Consider the following 20867-nt stretch of genomic DNA (forward strand, 5'->3'; position numbering starts at 1 on the left):
ATTTTCAGATGAAATGAATATAAATTTTACAAAATAAAGGAAAATAAGGAAGTGAAAGGTAAAGTATTAAACTTTCTTTAATAAGTTATTTTAAAAAATTTTATTTTAGCTCGTAAAACTTTTTTTTAAAATATACATAATCTGTATCCATAACCTTTAGGTGAAAAAAAGCTAATTGATTTGAAAAAATTAATTTTTTCGAGGTATTACAATTTTATTTTACTGTTTTAATTTTAATAATGTAAATTAAAATTAAAAATTATGTAAAAGTTTTATTTTAATTTAAAAATATGTGTCATTGCTGACATGATATTATATAGTGACTTTTTGAGGTTAATTGGCTTTTTTAAATTTAACTCCGGTTAGCAATTCAAAATATTTTATTAACTAAGTCAATTTTATTTTCTTGATATCATGTGAACACAAGAAGCCAGAAGAGAAAAAAAAAATTATTAAAAAAATAAGTTACCTCTAATATTGATCCACTTAGTGGTTGTACACAGTTTGACTAATATGCCACAACTTCTATATACATGTACATTTTTATGATAATTCTGCACATGACATCAAAAAAAGAGAAAAATGGAGGATTCTCGGTCGAATTTTAGGTGGGTTTTCATAAATCTTCTTCATGTTTTTCTTATTTTCTGCATGAACTCCGGCTTGGAATCTGCAACAGCAGCAGCTACTCGTGGGAATGAGACTGACATACTGGCTTTGCTCGACTTCAAGAATCTGATAACTCAAGATCCTCTTCGAGTCATGAGTTCCTGGAATGATTCTGTCCATTTCTGCAATTGGATTGGTGTTTCATGCAGCTCGTCCAACGATAGAGTAATAACTTTGAACTTGAATTCTAAAAAATTGGCTGGTTCTATACCACCTTCTATAGGAAACCTCACCCATCTGACTGTAATCAACTTGTACGAAAATAGCTTTTCTGGTGAGCTTCCCCAAGAAATGGGACGTCTATGGCGGTTGCAGCATTTAAATTTGACCTACAATTCCTTTGTCGGGAAAATTCCATCTAATCTCACTCACTGTAAGGAACTTACAATAATTGGAGCATCTGGCAACAACTTGGTAGGAGAGATTCCAGAGCAGCTTAGCTCATTGTCAAAGTTGGTTGTCTTTGCTTTTGGGGAAAATAACCTTACAGGCAAGATTCCAACCTGGATAGGGAACTTCTCTTCTCTGTTTACTCTTTCACTTGCCCTGAATAATTTTGTAGGATACATACCAAATGAGCTCGGACGGCTTTCAAGCTTGGGCTTTTTTCAGCTTTATGGCAATTATCTTTCGGGTACAATCCCTTCTTCAATTTATAATCTCTCTTCTATATACTACTTCTCTGTCACTCAAAACCAGCTTCATGGCCAATTACCACAAGATATTGGCCTGACGCTTCCTAAACTAAGAGTGTTTGCTGGCGGTGTTAACAATTTTACAGGGGTGATTCCTGTATCATTGTCAAATGTTTCTGGACTTCAAGTGCTTGATTTCTCTCAAAACAGTCTCACTGGAAATATTCCCGGGAATCTAAAGAACTTGCAAAGCTTATATAGACTCAATTTTGATGAAAATAACTTGGGAAATTGGGAAATTGATGACTTGAATTTTCTTAGTTATTTGGCTAACTGCACCAGTTTAGAGGTTTTGGGTCTGGCACAAAATCATTATGCAGGAGAATTGCCCAGCTCCATAGCCAACCTTTCAATCAATTTACAAAAATTTACCATAGGAAGGAATCTGATTCATGGAAGCATTCCTGTTGGGATTGAGAACCTAGTTAACTTGTACAGTCTGGGATTGGAAGGTAACTATCTCAGTGGAAATGTTCCATCTGCCATTGGGAAACTGCGAAATTTAGGAGCCCTGTATTTGAATCTTAACAGATTCTCTGGATCAATCCCACCCTTCATAGGGAACTTGACTAGATTGACTAGGCTTTTCATGGAGGAAAACAGATTTGAAGGTAGCATACCTGATAGTCTAGGGAACTGCAAAAATCTTCAAAACTTAAACCTCTCGAGTAATAATCTTAATGGAAGCATACCCAAACAGGTCATTGGTCTTTCTTCCCTCTCAATTTCTGTGGTCATGTCTAATAATTCCTTGACTGGTTCCATACCATCAGAAGTAGGTAACTTGCGCAATCTCGTGGAGTTGGATTTGTCACAGAACAAACTGTTTGGTGAAATTCCTAGCTCACTTGGCAGCTGTGCTAGTTTGGAACGCTTGCATTTGGAGGGTAATAAACTTGGAGGAACAATTCCGGAGTCATTGAAAGATTTAAGAGGTATAGAAGAACTTGATCTTTCAAGCAATAACATGTCCGGCGAAATTCCTGAATTTCTCAGCAAGTTACGGGATCTCAAGTATCTCAATCTTTCCTTCAATGATTTTGAGGGAGAGGTGTCAGGAGAAGGAATATTTTCAAATGCCAGTGCCGTTTCAATCATTGGAAACGATAAGCTCTGCGGTGGTATCCCAGATTTACATTTGCCTTCATGCTCCAAGAAAAAGAAAGAAAAGCCTCTGAACCTCAAGGTGATAATCTCTGTAACAATTGCGGTTGTATTTGCAATTGCAATATTATGTTCTGTTGTCATTTTCTGTATGACCAATTCCAAAGCACCTCCTTCTGAGGATAGGCATGTGGGTATGTCTTACTCAGAAATTGTGAAATCAACTAATGGCTTCTCTGCTGAAAATTTGATTGGATCGGGGAGTTTTGGTTCTGTATATAAAGGAATTCTCTCTGATGACGGAAAAATGGTTGCCATTAAGGTCATGAACCTCCAACAACGAGGTGCTTCAAAGAGTTTCATTGATGAATGTGATGCATTGAGAAGCATACGACATCGTAATCTCCTAAGAATTATCACTGCGTGCTCAACCATTGATCATCAAGGCAATGACTTTAAATGTCTGGTTTTTGAGTTCATGGCAAATGGAAGTCTGGACAAATGGTTGCATCCTAGAGCAGATGAGCAAGATCAAACTAAAAGATTAAGCTTTATCCAGAGATTGAATATAGCCATTGACATTGCTTCTGCATTGGATTATCTACATCACTATTGTGAAACTCCAATTGTTCATTGTGATCTAAAGCCAAGCAATGTACTCCTCGATGAAGACATGACAGCCCAGGTTGGTGATTTTGGATTGGCAACGTTCCTTCTTGAATCATCAAACTATCCCTCCAAAAGTGAAGCAATTTCAGTTGTATTAAAGGGCTCAATTGGCTACATCCCTCCAGGTATCTTCTTCTCTTCAGCCTGAAATCAATACGTTGCATGATCAAGTCTGATAGCTTTTGAATTTTTGTTATAATAACATCAAATTATATATATCTTCTTCCAGAGTATGGATTGAATGACCAAGTCTCTGCACTTGGAGATGTTTACAGTTTCGGGATACTGTTGCTGGAGATGTTTACAGGGAGAAGGCCTACTGATGACATGTTCAAAGATGATCTAAGCATTCACAAATTTGTTGCCATGGCTTTGCCTGAACATGCCATGGATGTTATTGACCCAACAATGCTTGATGAAGAAACTGCTGATGATGAGACAAATGAAGAAAAGGCAATAATCACAAACAGTAATGCACAGGGCAATGCAAGTAGAACACAAGAATGCATAGTCTCTGCCATGAGAATTGGAGTCTCCTGTTCTTCGAGCTCACCTAGAGAGCGAATGGCTATGAGCTCCGTTGTCAACAAATTGCATGACATTAGAGATTCATTTCTCAGATCAAAAAGCAGTAGGTGGAAGAAGTATGAATAAAATTTCACTTAATTCTCTGAGTTTACATATAAGTTGAGATCATTTACTTCCTATTAGTTGGTTAATTAATATAATAAATAAAATTGATTAATTATTTTATCGCATTTTCAAAACAATCTCTCATTAAATATTATTTTTTAAATTGAATATTCGAAATATCTGTTAATATTTAATAAAAATTAATATATTTTAAATGAATATAATTAAAAAATTAATAAAATAAATTATCTTTTTCATAAAAAATAAAATAGATAAAAGTTATAGAATAAAAAGAATATAATATTAATAAATTTTAAATTTATTTAGTTTTTAATACAATAATTTGCTTTTAAAATTTAATAAAATCTTTACTTTAAAAATCTGATCAAATTTAAAAAGTTTGGTTATGACAATCATAGAACATTAATACATTAATACTATATGGGGATGTGCTGTCTAGTTTTGTCAGCATTCTGATAAATTCTATTTGAGCAATTTGAAAGTCTTTATTTAAGTCTTTAAAAAAAAAAAAAAAGAAAAAGACAATAGTAGTTTTCATTTGGATTTCTTTTTTGTATCTGCAAATAAATTATTTTTTTTCCATGTTTTTCACTTAAGTCTTTCAAGACAATAATAGTTTTTCTTTTAGAAATTTACACTATATTTATAGAACTTTTAAAAAGAAAAAAAAAAGGTAATATATATTTTTTTTATTATAGAAGAAAAATAAAAATAAAAAAAAATTTATAATTCACAAAACAGCAACTAAGAAAAATTCTTACTCAGCACTTGGATATATACACTTATATAATAAATAGATTATATAATATATACCTACCATTTAAATTTAAATTAATAGCGTTTTATTGACTAGATGTACATAAATCAAGATGTATATAATAAGTTTCTGTCAATTATCTCTAACAGGGGAAGGTTTTGCCGACCTGTGAATAAGACTGAGCATCCGTATTTGATTTAAACTAAAAAATTTTATCAAATTAAATTAATTTAAAATTTTAGTTTGATTTAATTTTTTTAAAAAAATTAATTATTTCAATTCGGTTTAATTTTAATAAAAAAATTAATAAAACTGAATTAATTAGTGATAATAGTATTTTATTTTTTATAATATAAACATATTAAATCAAAATTAATATTAAAATTTTTTAATTAAATTTTAAAATATTAAAAATAAAAAATTCAACTGATCAAATTAAATCAAATCGAATTGAATCAGACTGATTCGATTCAAATTGATTTTTATCAAAATCAATTTTTTATAAACTCTAAAATTTTAACTTTTTAGTTTTTAATTTGATTCGACTAGAAACGTGAAGAATCTCTATGAATTTTTTGTACTCTATGGATTTACTATCGAAGTTTACTCAATAGTATTAAAAAATTAATTTTAATTTAAATATTCAGTTTCAAATATAGTCAAATGAATGGGACTAAGAAAAAGTATAGAATTATTTATAGATGAAATTTTATATAATTTTATAATATTTTAAAAGTGAGATTGATGGTGTCAAAATCATTCTACGGAAATTGATAAATAAATTAATTTTATTAAATAAAAAATATAAAATAAAATAAAATAGGAAAGATTTTGAATGTAGATAAGTGAAAATAAATAAAACTAATTCAAAGAAATAAACAATTATATTTAAGAGAAAGAATTAAAATAATAAAAATGCAGATAAGTGAAAATAAATAAAACTAACTCAAACAATTATATTTAAGAGAAAGAATTAAAATAATAAATATTAAATTAAAGAAATAATTTTAATTTTAATTTTATTGATTGATCACACATATAAAAACAATTCAAAATTAATTATTGATAAACTAGTTATACATATTGAAAATGTTCAGATATCCAGTCCTTCCTTAAATTTTTAATTACTTAAGAGACACTCGTTAATTAATTCTAACTCTTAGACAACCGTAGAAGACACTCCTAGGATTTAAGCCAATTATCGCATTAAAAATTAGAAGGATCTGATTATAACTAAAAAATGTGAGACACTCGATTCATTTAAGTTAGATTATATTGTTCTGTAGGAAGACCTTACGCAACTTAATTAACCACTTATTTTATATTAAACGAAACAATTACGGATTTAATCAATTTGAATAGCAACCTATTATTCTAACAATTGTACAATGAGCCTTTATTATAACAATCAATAGAGTAATAATAAATAATAGTCACGGAAATAATATAAATATCAAGAATAATTAAGAAAATAATAGAATCAAACTAAAAGGTTAAGCTTTATCCAGAGATTGAATATAGCTATTGACATTGCTTCTGCATTGGATTATCTACATCACTATTGTGAAACTCCAATTGTTCATTGTGATCTAAAGCCAAGCAATGTACTCCTCGATGAAGACATGACAGCCCATGTTGGTGATTTTGGATTGGCAACGTTCCTTCTTGAATCATCAAACTATCCCTCCAAAAGTGAAGCAATTTCAGTTGTATTAAAGGGCTCAATTGGCTACATCCCCCCAGGTATCTTCTTCTCTTCAGGCTGAAAATCAATAGATTGCATGATCAAGTCTGCTAGCTTTTGAATTTTTGTTATAATAACATCAAATTATATATATCTTCTTCCAGAGTATGGATTGAATGACCAAGTCTCTGCACTTGGAGATGTTTACAGTTTCGGGATACTATTGCTGGAGATGTTTACAGGTAGAAGGCCTACTGATGACATGTTCAAAGATGATCTAAGCATTCACAAATTCGTTGCCATGGCTTTGCCTGAAAATGCCATGGATGTTATTGACCCAAGAATGCTTGATGACGAGACAAATGAAGAAAAGGAAATAATCACCACCAGTAATGCACAGGGCAATGCAAGTAGAACACAAGAATGCGTAGTCTCTGCCATGAGAATTGGAGTCTCCTGTTCTTCGAGCTCACCTAGAAAGCGAATGGCTATAAGCTCCGTTATCAACAAATTGCATGACATTAGAGATTCCTTTCTCAGATCAAAAAGCAGTAGGTGGAAGAAGTATGAATAAAATTTCACTTAATTCTCTGAGTTTACATGTAAGTTGAGATCATTTACTTCCTATTAGCTGGTTAATTAATATAATAAATAAAATTGATTAAGTATTTGTTATTATTATACAATACCATATTTTTTTAAATTATAATAATATATAAATAAACTATTATAACCCTATTTAATTTTATCACATTTTCAAAATAATTTTTCATTAGATATTACTTTTTAAAATAAATATTCAAAATATCTCTTAATATTTAATAAAAATTAATATAATTAAAAATTAATAAAAAATATTTTTTAAAAAAATAAAATAGATAAAAATTATAAAATAAAAAAAATTATAATATTAATAAATTTTAAATTCATTTAATTTTTAATACAATAATTTGCTTTTAATATTTAATAAAATATTTAGTTTAAAAATCTGATCAAATTTAAAAAGTTTGGTTATGACAATCATTGGAAACATTAATATATTAATACTATATGGGGATGTGCTGTCTAGTTTTGTCAGCATTCGAATAATTCTATTTGAGCAATTTGAAAGTCTTCATTTAAGTCTCTTTTTTTTTTAAAAAAAAAAAAAGAGAAGACAATAGTAGTTTTCATTTGGATTTCTTTTTTGTATCTGCAAATAAATTATTTTTTCCATGTTTTTCATTTAAGTCTTTCAAGACAATAATAGTTTTTCGTTTTAGAAATTTACACTATATTTATAGAACTTTTAGAAAGAAAAAAAAATAGAGGTAATATACATTTTTTTATTATTGGAGAAAAAAAAAATTTATTGTTCACAAAACAACAACTATGAAAAATTATTACTCAGCACTTGGATATATACACTTTATAATAAATAGATTATTCACCTACCATTTAAATCTACACTGGGCCTAGCTTATTTTAGATGGGTGATTTTAGGTCCGTGCTTATTTTTTTATTTTTTAAATTAAAATACATATATATTTGTCATAGACTAAATTTAAGTTAAAATTATGATAATTTTAATAATATGAAGTAAGCCTCTGAAAAAATCTCAACCTAAAATTTATGCCATGATATACAAGTACACATTTATTTCTCAACATCAAACTTTTTTTTTATTGCTAACATTAGGATACATATACTTTAACCGCGATAATTTTAATAAAATTTCTTGATATTCATTCATTTCTCGACATTAAACTTTTTTTTTATTGCTAACACTAGGATACACATACTGTAATCGCCACAATTTTAATAAGATTTCTTGATAATATATAAATCCACATCACCCAAAATCATATATTAATATCACCTGTAATAGAATAAAGTTTAGATTTAATATAAATACAATTCATCCACCAATATAAATATAATTCATCCACCAATATATTTTAACTTATTAATGATTTAAAATAAAAATTAAAAAAAATTTATTAGTAATGAAGTCGTCTTAAAATTGACAAGTCTCGAATTTAAATCCTAGTTAAAATCATTTATATAAAAAAAATCATTTATAATACAATAAAAATATGAGTTATATGAAATTGATAAATAAAATATGCAACATGAATTTATTAGAGCTGAAATTATGATAATGAAATTGAGAGATTGAGATCTATCCAAATAAGTTTCTCATCACTAAAACAAACGAAACTATTTGCTAAATAATGAGTAGGGATTGTAAAATCTAATATCAACATGTAGATCAATCGATTAAATTTAAAATCAAATTGGTTAATTAATTTTAAGTTTTAAGTTGGATTATAACTTTTTTAAATTAAAATTAAAATCGAACTAAAATTTATTAATTTGAAATAATGATATGATTCGATTTTAATTTAATTTTATTTAATAAAATTATGTTGCCTAAAATTAATATAAATAAATTGGTTATTAAATAAATTAAAATTAATTTTATTATTTTTCTTTTTTACCCTTGTATAAAATATTATTTGCGATTAAATATAATATTATTTTATTTATATATTTCTCGCAACATATTATTACAAATTGATTTTTCATTTATTATTATTTTTTTATCTCTTTTTTATGCATAAAATTATTATTTTTCTCGATTTAATTCTCTGTTTTTTTTTTGTACTCCCCATATAACTATTTTTTTCATCAGTATATTTAAATGAAATGAATATAAATTTTATAAAATAAATGAAAATAATGGAATGAAAGGTAAGTATTAAAACTTTCTTTCTCATAAAGCCTTCATCTTAAATATGAAAGTTATTTTAAAAGTTTTTATTTTAGCTCGTAAAACTTTTCTTCAAATATAGGTAAGCTGCACCCATAACCTTTAGATGAAAAAAAAGCTAATTGATTTGAAAAAGTTAAGTTTTTGTAAAATATTGTGATTTTATTTTAATATTTTAATTTTAATAATTTAAATTAAAATTAAAATTATGCAAAGATTTTATTTTAATTTAAAATTTCAATTTAAAAACATGTAACGTTACTGACATGGCTTCTAGAGGTCAATTGACTTTTTTAGATGAATTGGGATTTTCAATTATTGGCTTGCACAATATCCAGTTATGCAATTCAAATTATTTTATTAACTAAGCCAATTTCATTTTCTTGAGGCTAAGGGCATGAAACAGGTAGGCTCAAAGATATCATGTGTGAACACAAGAAGAAATAGGAGAAAAAAAATCATTAAAAAATGAGTTAATTCTAGTGTTGATCCATTTAGAGTTGGGTCATCCATCATAATTAATCATAATCAAGTCTACATTTGTCAATATAGTGGTTGTACGAATTTAGATTTGTCATATCCATATACCCAAACAAAAATATACAGCGAGAGTAGTGGTTCCATCGACTTTTTCAACCATAATCTTTTTAGTTGTATAATTTTCAAATTCGTCCTATTTTTATGATGTTGTGTTTTTCAAATCTATTTGATGGTTTCGTTGGGGTTTGTTTCGGTTTCAATCGATGACCCTCTATGCGATCATCAAACTCCTCGCATTTAGGTGGAGTAGGTTTGAAGGCTTCACCTAAATTTTATTTCTTTATTTTTTTATCTATTTTTATTTTGTATCTTAGTGAGTCTTAAAAATTGTGTGATGGATCTAGTTCTTGTTGGTGGTTCTAGGACATGGTCGATGATTTTCAACTCTGGAGTTTGGATGACTCTATTAAAATTGCTTCATGACTAAATGAGACTGAGAATACCATGAGCCGGTCTCTCTATGCGATGAACGGTGGCAATGGCTCTACTGGCTTGCGACAAGCAACGCGAATGGTCCTCGATTAGGCTATCGATCTCTATACATCATGATGGTGGCGGTTCTTTATTCTTTGTCTTTGCCGTTTCTTTATTATTTGTCTTTGCCGTTTTAAGTTTATTTACTTTGCTTTGACATACAAAGACTGACTGGCATCACATTGAAATTTATTCGGCTTGAGTAGGAATCGTCGGTGTTATCAACTCTAGGTTAGCCATCAGGTTAAGCCTATAATTAGGGATTTCCAATTATTAGCTTGCACATATCCAGTTATGCAATTCAAATTATTTTATTAACTAAGCCAATTTCATTTTTTTCATGCTAAGCACATTAAACAGACTCTAATGTTGATCCATTTGGAGTTGGGTCATCTATTATAATTAATCAAGTCTACATTTGTCAAAATAGTGGTTGTACAAATTTAGATTTGTCATATCCATATACCCAAGCAAAAATATACAGCGAGAATAGTGGTTTACAAGATATCATTTACTTTCACGACTTTTCCAACCATAATTTTTTTAGTTGTATAATTTTCAAATCTGTCCTATTTTTGTCTAGTTGTGTTTTTCGGATTTATTTGATGGGTTCGTTGGAATTTGTTTCGGTTTCAATCAATGACCCTCAATGCGATCATCAAACTCCTCCGCATTTAGGTGGAGTAGGTTTGAAGGCTTCAACTAGATTTTATTTCTTTATTTTCTTTTTGTCTATTTTATTTTGTATCTTGGTGAGTCTTAAAAAGTGTGTGATGGATCTAGTGCTCGTTGGTGGTTCTAGGACATGGTCGATGATTTTCGACTTTGGAGTTTAGATGACTCTGTTAAAGTTGCTTTATGACTAAATGAGATTGAAAATGTCAAGCGACGCGAATGGTTCTCGGCTAGGCTATCGATCTTTATACATTATAACGGTGGCGGTTCTTTATTCTTTATCTTTACCATTTTGAGTTTGTTTACTTTGCTTTTACATACAAAAACTGTCTGGCATCACGTTGAAATTTATTCGGCTTGAGTAGGGATCGTTGGTGTTATCAACTCTAGGTTGGCCGCGTTTTACCTGTTAGCAGTGATATTAGGTATACTTGTCGGCAAGTCAATGTTGCTTCAGCGGCAGTGTTTATTGTGGCGTTCCTTCTTCGAATCACTTATTCGATACCGAACATCAAATGGACTCAAGCTGATGGTTTTTTTTTTTTTTTTTTTTTTTTTTTTTTTATGGGCTATGAATTTTTAAATCATTTATAATCCTTTAAATTGTAACGTTCTGAGTCTATTTGAACCTTTTAATGCAAGCTTCATTTACATGTTTATAAAAAAAAAAAAGCAAAAATATATATTTATGATTATCTCACCTAAATCAGAACCCATGTAGTTTCAACTTTCAAGTTGCCACTAATTCTTGGTATTTCTTTTACATTTTTATATAATCACTCTAACTAAAAGTTTATATTTAATTTATTAAGTATGAGTCAAATTAAAATATTAAACTGATATACACACTACTATATTTTAGAGTTTATATAATATATTATAATAATAATTATAAATTTATTATTTTAATATAATTTAAAATTAATGTAAAGAAAAATTAATTTTTTATTATATATAATATATTTTAATAAATAATTTATTTATTTTATATTTAAAAAAATTATAAGTAACTGCATTTTTTATCCGTAAAAAAAAATATACACGTAAATAGCTGCCTTATGTTTGAGCAGTAGTAAATATGAAATAATATTTTTAAATAGTTAATTTTAACTTATAATTACAAAAATAATTTACTATTATTATTTTAAGTTTCAGAATTTTTTTAATAGTGATAACAAAAATCAAATAAATAAATAAATAAATCATCCATTTCACAAAGCTATCGAACAGCCACTTCATCGCTTGCAATTTCACCAGCAGTACACTCAGATTCGTAATTGCAATTACAGAAGTAACAACTCAAACAAACCAACTTTATAAAATCAATAAAATTTATTATTAACCTAACTAAAGATAAAATCTAAGTAAAATAAATAACATGCACATCTAGAATCTAAGTAAAATAAATAACATATTAATCTGATGATAAAAATATATCTGAATAAATTTGAGAGATTTCAGATTCTACTTTCTTAACCCTCCATTTTCATTTAAAAAAAATATTTATATTTAAAAGTATTTTTTTAAAAAAATATTTTTTAATGATATAATTTATTTTTGATTATTTAATTTTAATTTAATATAAAATTTATTAAAATTTATTAATAAATTTATATATGAAAATCTTAATAAGAATTTCAAAATATGAAAAATAATTTTATGCTTTAAAAGAAGGAACTCTTTTGATCAGAAAAACAGTTTTTATTCACTAAAATTTTAAAATATTTTAAATATTAAAAATATAAAAAAATATTTATTTGAAAAATTTTTTTTTGAAATAAATGAAATCTTGATAATCATATTTTAGTGTAAAAGATCACGTAGGGTAAAAAAAATAGATAATATATTTTCTAAGATTATTATCTGAAAAAAAAATCTCTTAGTATAAGAGAATTAGTAATAAAGAGGACGTCAAAATCTTATGAACACCAGAGGCAGTTTGACTAATATGCCACCACTTCTAATATACATGTACATTTTTATGATAATTCTGCACTTGAAGACATCAAAAAAAGAGAAAAATGGAGGATTCTCGGTCGAATTCTAGGTGGATTTTCATAAATCTTCTCCATGGTGTTCTTGTTTTATTCATGAACAACGGCTTGGAATCTGCAACAGCAGCTGCTACTCGTGGGAATGAGACTGACATACTCGCTTTGCTCGACTTCAAGAATCTGATAACTCAAGATCCTCTTCGAGTCATGAGTTCCTGGAATGATTCTGTCCATTTCTGCAATTGGATTGGTGTTTCATGCAGCTCATCCAACGATAGAGTAATAACTTTGAACTTGAATTCTAAAAGATTGGCTGGTTCTATACCACATTCTATAGGAAACCTCACCCATCTGACTGGAATCAACTTGATCAACAACAGCTTTTTTGGTGAGCTTCCCCAAGAAATGGGTCGTCTATGGCGCTTGCAGCATTTAAATTTGACCTATAATTCCTTTGTGGGGAAAATTCCATCTAATCTCACTCACTGTAAGGAACTTACAGTAATTGGAGCATCTGGCAACAACCTGGTAGGAGAGATTCCAGAGCAGCTTAGCTCATTGTCAAAGTTGGTTGTCTTTGCTTTTGGGGAAAATAAACTTACAGGCAAGATTCCAACCTGGATAGGGAACTTCTCTTCTCTGTTTACTCTTGTACTTGCCCTGAATAATTTTGTAGGAAACATACCAAATGAGCTCGGACGGCTTTCAAGCTTGGGCTTTTTTCAGCTTTATGGCAATTATCTCTCGGGTACTGTCCCTTCTTCAGTTTATAATCTCTCTTCCATATACTACTTCTCTGTTACTCAAAACCAGCTTCATGGGCAATTACCACAAGATGTTGGCCTGACTCTTCCTAGCCTCAGAATATTTGCTGGTGGTGTCAACAATTTTACAGGGGTGATTCCTGTATCTTTGTCCAATGCTTCGGAACTTCAAGTGCTTGATTTTGCTCAAAACAGTCTCACTGGAAATATTCCCAGCAATCTAAAGAACTTGCAAAACTTATATAAACTCAATTTTGATGAAAATAACTTGGGACATAGGGAAATTGATGACTTGAATTTTCTTAGTTCTTTGGCTAACTGCACCAGTTTAGAGGTTTTGGGTCTGGCACAAAATCATTATGCAGGAGAATTGCCCAGCTCCATAGGTAACCTTTCAACCAATTTACAAATATTCACTATAGGAAGGAATCTGATTCACGGAAGCATTCCTGTTGGGATTGAGAACCTAGTTAACTTGTACACTCTGGGATTGGAAGGTAACCATCTGAGTGGAAATGTTCCATCTGCAATTGGGAAACTGCAAAATTTAGGAGCCCTGCATTTGAATCTTAACAGATTCTCTGGATCAATCCCACCCTTCATAGGGAACTTGACTAGATTGACTAGGCTTTTCATGGAGGAAAACAGATTTGAAGGTAGCATACCTGATAGTCTAGGGAACTGCAAAAATCTTCAAAACTTAAACCTCTCGAGTAATAATCTTAATGGAAGCATACCCAAACAGGTCATTGGTCTTTCTTCCCTCTCAATTTCTGTGGTCATGTCTAATAATTCCTTGACTGGTTCCATACCATCAGAAGTAGGTAACTTGCGCAATCTCGTGGAGTTGGATTTGTCACAGAACAAACTGTTTGGTGAAATTCCTAGCTCACTTGGCAGCTGTGCTAGTTTGGAACGCTTGCATTTGGAGGGTAATAAACTTGGAGGAACAATTCCGGAGTCATTGAAAGATTTAAGAGGTATAAAAGAACTTGATCTTTCAAGCAATAACATGTCCGGCGAAATTCCTGAATTTCTCAGCAAGTTACGGGATCTCAAGTATCTCAATCTTTCCTTCAATGATTTTGAGGGAGAGGTGTCAGGAGAAGGAATATTTTCAAATGCCAGTGCCGTTTCAATCATTGGAAACGATAAGCTCTGCGGTGGTATCCCAGATTTACATTTGCCTTCATGCTCCAAGAAAAAGAAAGAAAAGCCTCTGAATCTCAAGGTGATAATCTCTGTAACAATTGCGGTTGTATTTGCAATTGCAATATTATGTTATGTTGTCATTTTCTGTATGACCAATTCCAAAGCACCTCCTTCTGAGGATAAGCATGTGGGTATGTCTTACTCAGAAATTGTGAAATCAACTAATGGCTTCTCTGCTGAAAATTTGATTGGATCGGGGAGTTTTGGTTCTGTATATAAAGGAACTCTCTCTGATGATGGAAAAATGGTTGCCATTAAGGTCATGAACCTCCAACAACGAGGTGCTTCAAAGAGTTTCATTGATGAATGTGATGCATTGAGAAGCATAAGACATCGTAATCTCCTAAGAATTATCACTGCCTGCTCAACCATTGATCATCAAGGCAATGACTTTAAATGTCTGGTTTTTGAGTTCATGGCAAATGGAAGTCTGGACAAATGGTTGCATCCTAGAGCAGATGAGCAAGATCAAACTAAGAGATTAAGCTTTATCCAGAGATTGAATATAGCCATTGACATTGCTTCAGCATTGGATTATCTACATCACTATTGTGAAACTCCAATTGTTCATTGCGATCTAAAGCCAAGCAATGTACTCCTCGATGAAGACATGACAGCCCACGTTGGTGATTTTGGATTGGCAACGTTCCTTCTTGAATCATCAAACAATCCCTCCAAAAGTGAAGCAATTTCAGTTGTATTAAAGGGCTCAATTGGCTACATCCCTCCAGGTATCTTTCTTTTCTTCAGCCTGAAAATCAATACATTGCATGATCAGGTCTGCTAAATTTTGAATTTTTGTAAGAATAACATCAAATTATATATATCTTCTTCCAGAGTATGGATTGAACGACCAAGTCTCTGCACTTGGAGATGTTCACAGTTTCGGGATACTGTTGCTGGAGATGTTTACAGGGAGAAGGCCTACTGATGACATGTTCAAAGATGATCTAAGTATTCACAAATTTGTTGCCATGGCTTTGCCTGAACATGCCATGGATGTTATTGACCCAACAATGCTTGATGAAGAAACTGCTGATGATGAGACAAATGAAGAAAAGGCAATAGGCACAAACAGTAATGCACAGGGCAATGCAAGTAGAACACGAGAATGCATGGTCTCTGCCATGAGAATTGGAGTCTCCTGTTCTTCGAGCTCACCTGGAGATCGAATGGCTATGAGCTCCGTTGTCAACAAATTGCATGACATTAGAGATTCATTTCTCAGATCAATGTAAGTTGAGTTCATTTACTTTCCATTAAGAGGGAAAGTTTGTGCATATCCATGGAACGAGTGGTATTCGATTCAAACAGAGAAAAAATAGACTGAATTAATTTAAAAATTTAGTTCGGTTTAATTTTTTTTTAAAAAAAATTTAATTATTTTAATTCGTTTTGAATTTTAATAACAAAAATGATAAAATCGATTGTATTTTATTTTTGATAATATAGGAATATTAGATTATATTAATGTTAAAATATTTTAATTAAATTTTGAAATATTATAAATAAACAGTATATGAAAAAGTTTCACCGATCCAATCGAATCAAACTGATTCGATTCAATTTAAATCAATTTCTTTTCAAAATTAATTTTTCACACTCTAAAATTTTAATTTTTTTATTTTTTCAATTCATTTTAATTTTTAATGAAATTGACTAAATGAATGCTCCAAGATTTACTAAGACTTTGAGTGCAGGCTTTACTACTACTGTGAAAATTTTCACAGATTCATTTATGCTCTCTATGGCTCTTTATACTTCCAAAAGTTGTAATTAAATATGTTAATATGTAAGGTATTCACCAAAATTACCTTATTTAAACTTAAATTTGAATTTAATTAATACTACTAATATCTGTCTCAAATTCAAATAATATTTTTATGAAATTGTAAATTCCAAACCCACCGTATTCATTTTTGAAGCTTAATGATATTTTGGATACCAATGCTTGCTTTTGAAAAAAAAAGAAGTAACAATTAAAGTATATTTCTTTTGTTTTTTTCGAATTATTCAAATATATAAATAGAGAGTTAGGAAATGAAGAATCTCTATGAATTTTTTATACTCTGGAGTAAGATTTGAACTGCATGACTAATTCTATGGATTTACTATTGAAGTTTACTCAATACTATTAAAAATTAATTTTAGAGTTATGAGGTTTTAATATTCAGTTTCAAATTCAATCCAATAAACGGGACTAAGAAAAAATATAAAACAACACATAGCCAACACTTTACATAATTTTATAATATTTTAAAAATAAGATTGATGGGCGTTAGAAACTATTAAAAATAAATTTTTGTTTAAAATAAAATTTATGATAATATTAAGCAGAATCGATTCTACAGATATTGATAAATAAATTAATTCTATTAAATGAATAAAAAATATAAAATATAAAATAAAATGAAAAAGTTTTGAATATGTAAGAAAAGTTTTTTTTCTTTTCTTTTTCTCTTTCTTCTTCGAGACCTCTCCCTCTCGCCTCTCTCCCATCGCAGGTACATCGATGGCGAGAGCCACCCAGCCTGATGCCCACTCCTTCTCGCGCTGCCGTTGCACTTCATCAGCGACGCCAGCAGCTTCGGTGACGGACTCGCGCACGCATGGCAGATCGACAGACACGCTACCAACACCAACCGCGTCACCCTCACTGTTCGCTGAGCCACCAGCACTGTTTTCGACACCCTCGCTGCCATCCTCTCCATCGGCCTCGACAAGGAGAAAGACATGTTCACAGGCAAAGGAAAAAGCCCTTGTTCGTGAGCTGCTCGCCAACGAGGAAGAGGAATGGGAGGTGAAACCCGAAATTCTAAAGTAACTTCAGGTCCTATCATTCCACCACGATTGCGCTTATTTCAAACAGAGAACAAGTCAGTACCAGCAACCTTAATAACACCTCTAGAACCTGATGATCAAACCCACCTAGCTAGAATTGAGGAAAAAATGCACCACTGTAATACCCGGCTAGAATCCGGCATCGGAATTCCTGTCGTCCGGTGGAATCCGGGGTGTCGGACTTCTAGCGGAAGGTAGGATGTATGTTTTACTTTATGTTATGATGTGTGTTAATAGGGTAAAGTCAAATGGACTTAAGTTTTGAGCTGAAATGACCCAAGGCTGATGAGCCAAGTTCGGCCGCCGAAGGTAAGTTCGGCCGCCGAAAGTGCTCAATGTTCGGCTTCCGAATTCAGGTTCGGCCCCCGAACGTTGCATGGTTTTGCATGCGCTTCGGCAGCCGAAGCTGAGTTGCTGAGCCAGCAGTTTTGTATCCCTTAGTCAGCATGTTGGACAGGTGTTATCACCAGATGATGTCCAGAAGATTGGCCACGTCTCCCATACTTTATTTGCTGAGTTTGAGCAGCTCATGCAGAGTGTTTTGATCGTTCACAAGGGTTTGAGTGTTTTGTAGCAAAAAGCTAAGTTTGTGAGAGTTTGAGAGTTTGAGGAGAGTTGGTCTGTTTTCCCTTGTTCAGAGTGTTCATCTTCCAGTTTACAGAGGTAAGGGAAGAGCTAGAACCTGTTTATATGTTTTTTGAAGGTTTTATGGGGTTAAAGGAAAGAGATGCAGGCTTAGGTTAGTAAAGGGAGTTTTGATGATTTATGCATGTATACATGTTTCTGTGTTATGTTTGATTTGTTGTTTGGGGGTATTAGATAGTTTTGGACCCCTGTGATCATATACGTGAGTATATGTGTGTTGAGGAGTTTGAGTATGCATGTTTGAAGCTGTTGAAGGGAAGGAGGAGTTTGGTTTGCCGACGGGCTGAGTTCTGGATGAACTCAGGTTCGGCAGCCGAAGGTTCATTCGGCCGCCGAACCTCTTGCATGGTGGCTTTGGCTGCCACAGCTTGCCCCGAGAGGTTTTGCATGTTCGGCTCTGTTTGGGGACTTCGGCCGCCGAAAGTGCCGCCGAAGGTTAGAGACTTTCGTCTCTGGAGTATGTTTTGGCCCCCGAAACTTGCCGCCGAAAGGGTTCGGCCGCCGAAGCATTAGATTCGGCCGCCGAAGGTGCTTGAGTTTCGTCTCTGGAGAGGACATTCGGCCGCCGAACCTGCCGCCGAAAGTGTTCTGTCCAGCTTTCTTTTGCATGCTTTGCATGGTTAGTTGAGTGAGTTGAAAGGGTTTCTGGGGGAGTGTAATAGAGGTATTCAGAAGCTAGTTTGGTCCCTCATTTGCATTTATCTGTATCTGTACAGACCAGAGGAACCAGAGAGAGCAGCAGTGAGTACTGCTCTAGAGTGTACAGAACCTGCAAAGTCAGTCCAGAGCCAGAGGTGAGTGGAACTAAACTGATTACTTAATTTAATTCAGACAATAACTGCTTTTAGCATATGTCATGCATCATATTTATACCATAGGGTGATTGCATTAGAAGGCACAAAGATGTTGCATTGCATAGCTTTATTATTGGTGTGGGTAAATGCTGAATGATCCAGTAGTTCCAGACAGGAAGACCAGGACCCCATTCTACGGCCTGGCAGGTAAAGGAAGACCAGGACCCCATTCTACGGCCTGGCAGGTAAAGGAAGACCAGGACCCCATTCTACGGCCTGGCAGGTAAAGGAAGACCAGGACCCCATTCTACGGCCTGGCGGGTATAGGCAAGTGGTCTATACTGGCAAAGGGTAAGTACAGGTGTTATATACACATATACATATATGGTACAGGAAGTCCAGGACCCCAGTCTACGGCCTGGCATGGATTACTGGGATTATGTGGTGACAGGTTTACTCTTGATGTGGCTTGTTTGTGTTATGACGCATTTCATGAGATCATGTTTTACTGAGATATTTTACTGTTCTACTCACTGGGCTATAGAGCTCATCCCACTCCCTTAATCCCAGTTTTGCAGGTTCAGTGTACAGTGTACAGGGACAGTCCAGCAGAGTACAGAAAGAGAAAAGAGTAAAAGAGCTTGTAATCGTATAGAGTGGACATGTAACTTGTAAAGAGATGTGATAGTTGTGTATAACGTTAGAGTTGTGCTTGACTTAGTGATGTATGTGTTGTACATGATCTGGATATGTATCTATATCTATGTTTTTCTGTATGTTTTATAACCAGGCTTAACAGGTATAAGTTAACCCATCTAGAGCAAGCTCTAGTCAGGGGTACAGAGTACAGAGTACAGAGTACAGAGTACAGAGTACAGAGTACAGAGTACAGAGATAGTGCATGCACAGGTTAAGCCTTGGTTCAGCAAGAGTTTTTATTTTCACAGAAAATGTATCATGTATGAGTTTTACAGGTACACAGAGAGTATAGCAGGCTTGCTACGGGTTCTGGCGGCCTTAAGCCGACCTGAATCCTAGCGCCGGTGACGGTCCATTTTTGGGGTCGTTACAGATTGGTATCAGAGCCCTAGGTTCACATGATCGGACCTATAGTGACAGTGTCGGGCTCATAGAGAGTGGTCAAGCACAATAGGAAATCATGTCCACTAGGATAGGGTGTTGCGTCCTATCTGTTTTATGCATATGCATGTGTACTATGATTGAGCTATATGTGGATGTGCTGTGCTGATATGGTATAGTATGTGTTGTTTTTCAGAGTTAAGATGCGAGGAACTCGTCGATCAGCTCGATTGACTGGAGTCCCACCAGAGAATGAGAGATTAGCTGCTCGTCCTCCTGCATTGCCGAGGGCAAGGTCTCAGAGATCTAGCAGGGAAGGCATGTCAATAGACCCTAGAAGGTCTGTAGACGAGAGCAGAAGAGGGATAGTTAGAGGAGGTAGATCTGAGGAAGAGAGGGAGGCCATGGAGACTGATCTGTCTATGGATGAAGGTATGGGAGAATCTCTGGGAGGTGTTCAGGTCTCAGGTTTTGATTATCCAGCTGTTTCCCAGGTTCCAGAGTATCCAATGGAAGGTATGTCGGAGTACTCTCGATTTGACCCATATCCTACATCTATGCCATATATGCCATATCCTTACTATTACCCATCATATCCACCATATCCTATGTATCCACCCTCCCCTACCCATCCAAGTACAGCACACCCAGAAATAAATGAACCAGTACCTCCACCACCACAAACAGAACCAGCAGTCCCTGTTGCACAAATACCTCCACCTAGTTCATCTGGGAGTAAGGTACAGATGACTGAGTACCTTAAATTGGATGCTCCTAAGTTTCATACAGGAGATGATCCATTTGAGTATTTGAGATGTGTAAAAATGATTACTGATGAGTTGGGTGCGGATGGTAGTAGAGCCA

The 20867-nt window shown here is 32.7% G+C and overlaps 3 protein-coding genes across 3 annotated transcripts; all 3 read left to right on the top strand.

The window, feature by feature from the left end:
• The first annotated feature begins 546 nt into the window (after positions 1–546).
• LOC110621522 (probable LRR receptor-like serine/threonine-protein kinase At3g47570) lies at positions 547–3850 on the top strand. Its single transcript, XM_043958908.1, has 2 exons — positions 547–3262; positions 3367–3850. The coding sequence occupies exons 1-2, from the start codon at positions 583–585 to the stop codon at positions 3789–3791; spliced, it is 3105 nt and encodes a 1034-aa protein (XP_043814843.1). The 5' UTR covers positions 547–582; the 3' UTR covers positions 3792–3850.
• Positions 3851–6074: 2224 nt separating this feature from the next.
• On the top strand, positions 6075–6836 carry LOC110619959 (probable LRR receptor-like serine/threonine-protein kinase At3g47570). Its single transcript, XM_021763481.2, has 2 exons — positions 6075–6291; positions 6397–6836. The coding sequence occupies exons 1-2, from the start codon at positions 6171–6173 to the stop codon at positions 6804–6806; spliced, it is 531 nt and encodes a 176-aa protein (XP_021619173.1). The 5' UTR covers positions 6075–6170; the 3' UTR covers positions 6807–6836.
• Positions 6837–12606: 5770 nt separating this feature from the next.
• Positions 12607–15967, top strand: LOC110620747 (probable LRR receptor-like serine/threonine-protein kinase At3g47570). The gene is made up of 2 exons (XM_043958928.1): positions 12607–15374; positions 15481–15967. The coding sequence occupies exons 1-2, from the start codon at positions 12695–12697 to the stop codon at positions 15879–15881; spliced, it is 3081 nt and encodes a 1026-aa protein (XP_043814863.1). The 5' UTR covers positions 12607–12694; the 3' UTR covers positions 15882–15967.
• Positions 15968–20867: the final 4900 nt, after the last annotated feature.

The sequence above is a fragment of the Manihot esculenta genome, chromosome 8 (genome assembly GCF_001659605.2).
Source record: "Manihot esculenta cultivar AM560-2 chromosome 8, M.esculenta_v8, whole genome shotgun sequence".
NCBI lineage: Eukaryota > Viridiplantae > Streptophyta > Magnoliopsida > Malpighiales > Euphorbiaceae > Manihot > Manihot esculenta.

Excerpts from the sequence above, each read along its gene's own strand:
- LOC110620747 (XM_043958928.1), top strand. The coding sequence starts at position 12,695 with ATGGAGGATTCTCGGTCGAATTCTAGGTGGATTTTCATAAATCTTCTC. Across the intron at positions 15,375-15,480 it reads AATTGGCTACATCCCTCCAG|AGTATGGATTGAACGACCAA; the intron begins GTATCTTTCTTT and ends ATCTTCTTCCAG.
- LOC110619959 (XM_021763481.2), top strand. The coding sequence starts at position 6,171 with ATGACAGCCCATGTTGGTGATTTTGGATTGGCAACGTTCCTTCTTGAA. Across the intron at positions 6,292-6,396 it reads AATTGGCTACATCCCCCCAG|AGTATGGATTGAATGACCAA; the intron begins GTATCTTCTTCT and ends ATCTTCTTCCAG.
- LOC110621522 (XM_043958908.1), top strand. The coding sequence starts at position 583 with ATGGAGGATTCTCGGTCGAATTTTAGGTGGGTTTTCATAAATCTTCTT. Across the intron at positions 3,263-3,366 it reads AATTGGCTACATCCCTCCAG|AGTATGGATTGAATGACCAA; the intron begins GTATCTTCTTCT and ends ATCTTCTTCCAG.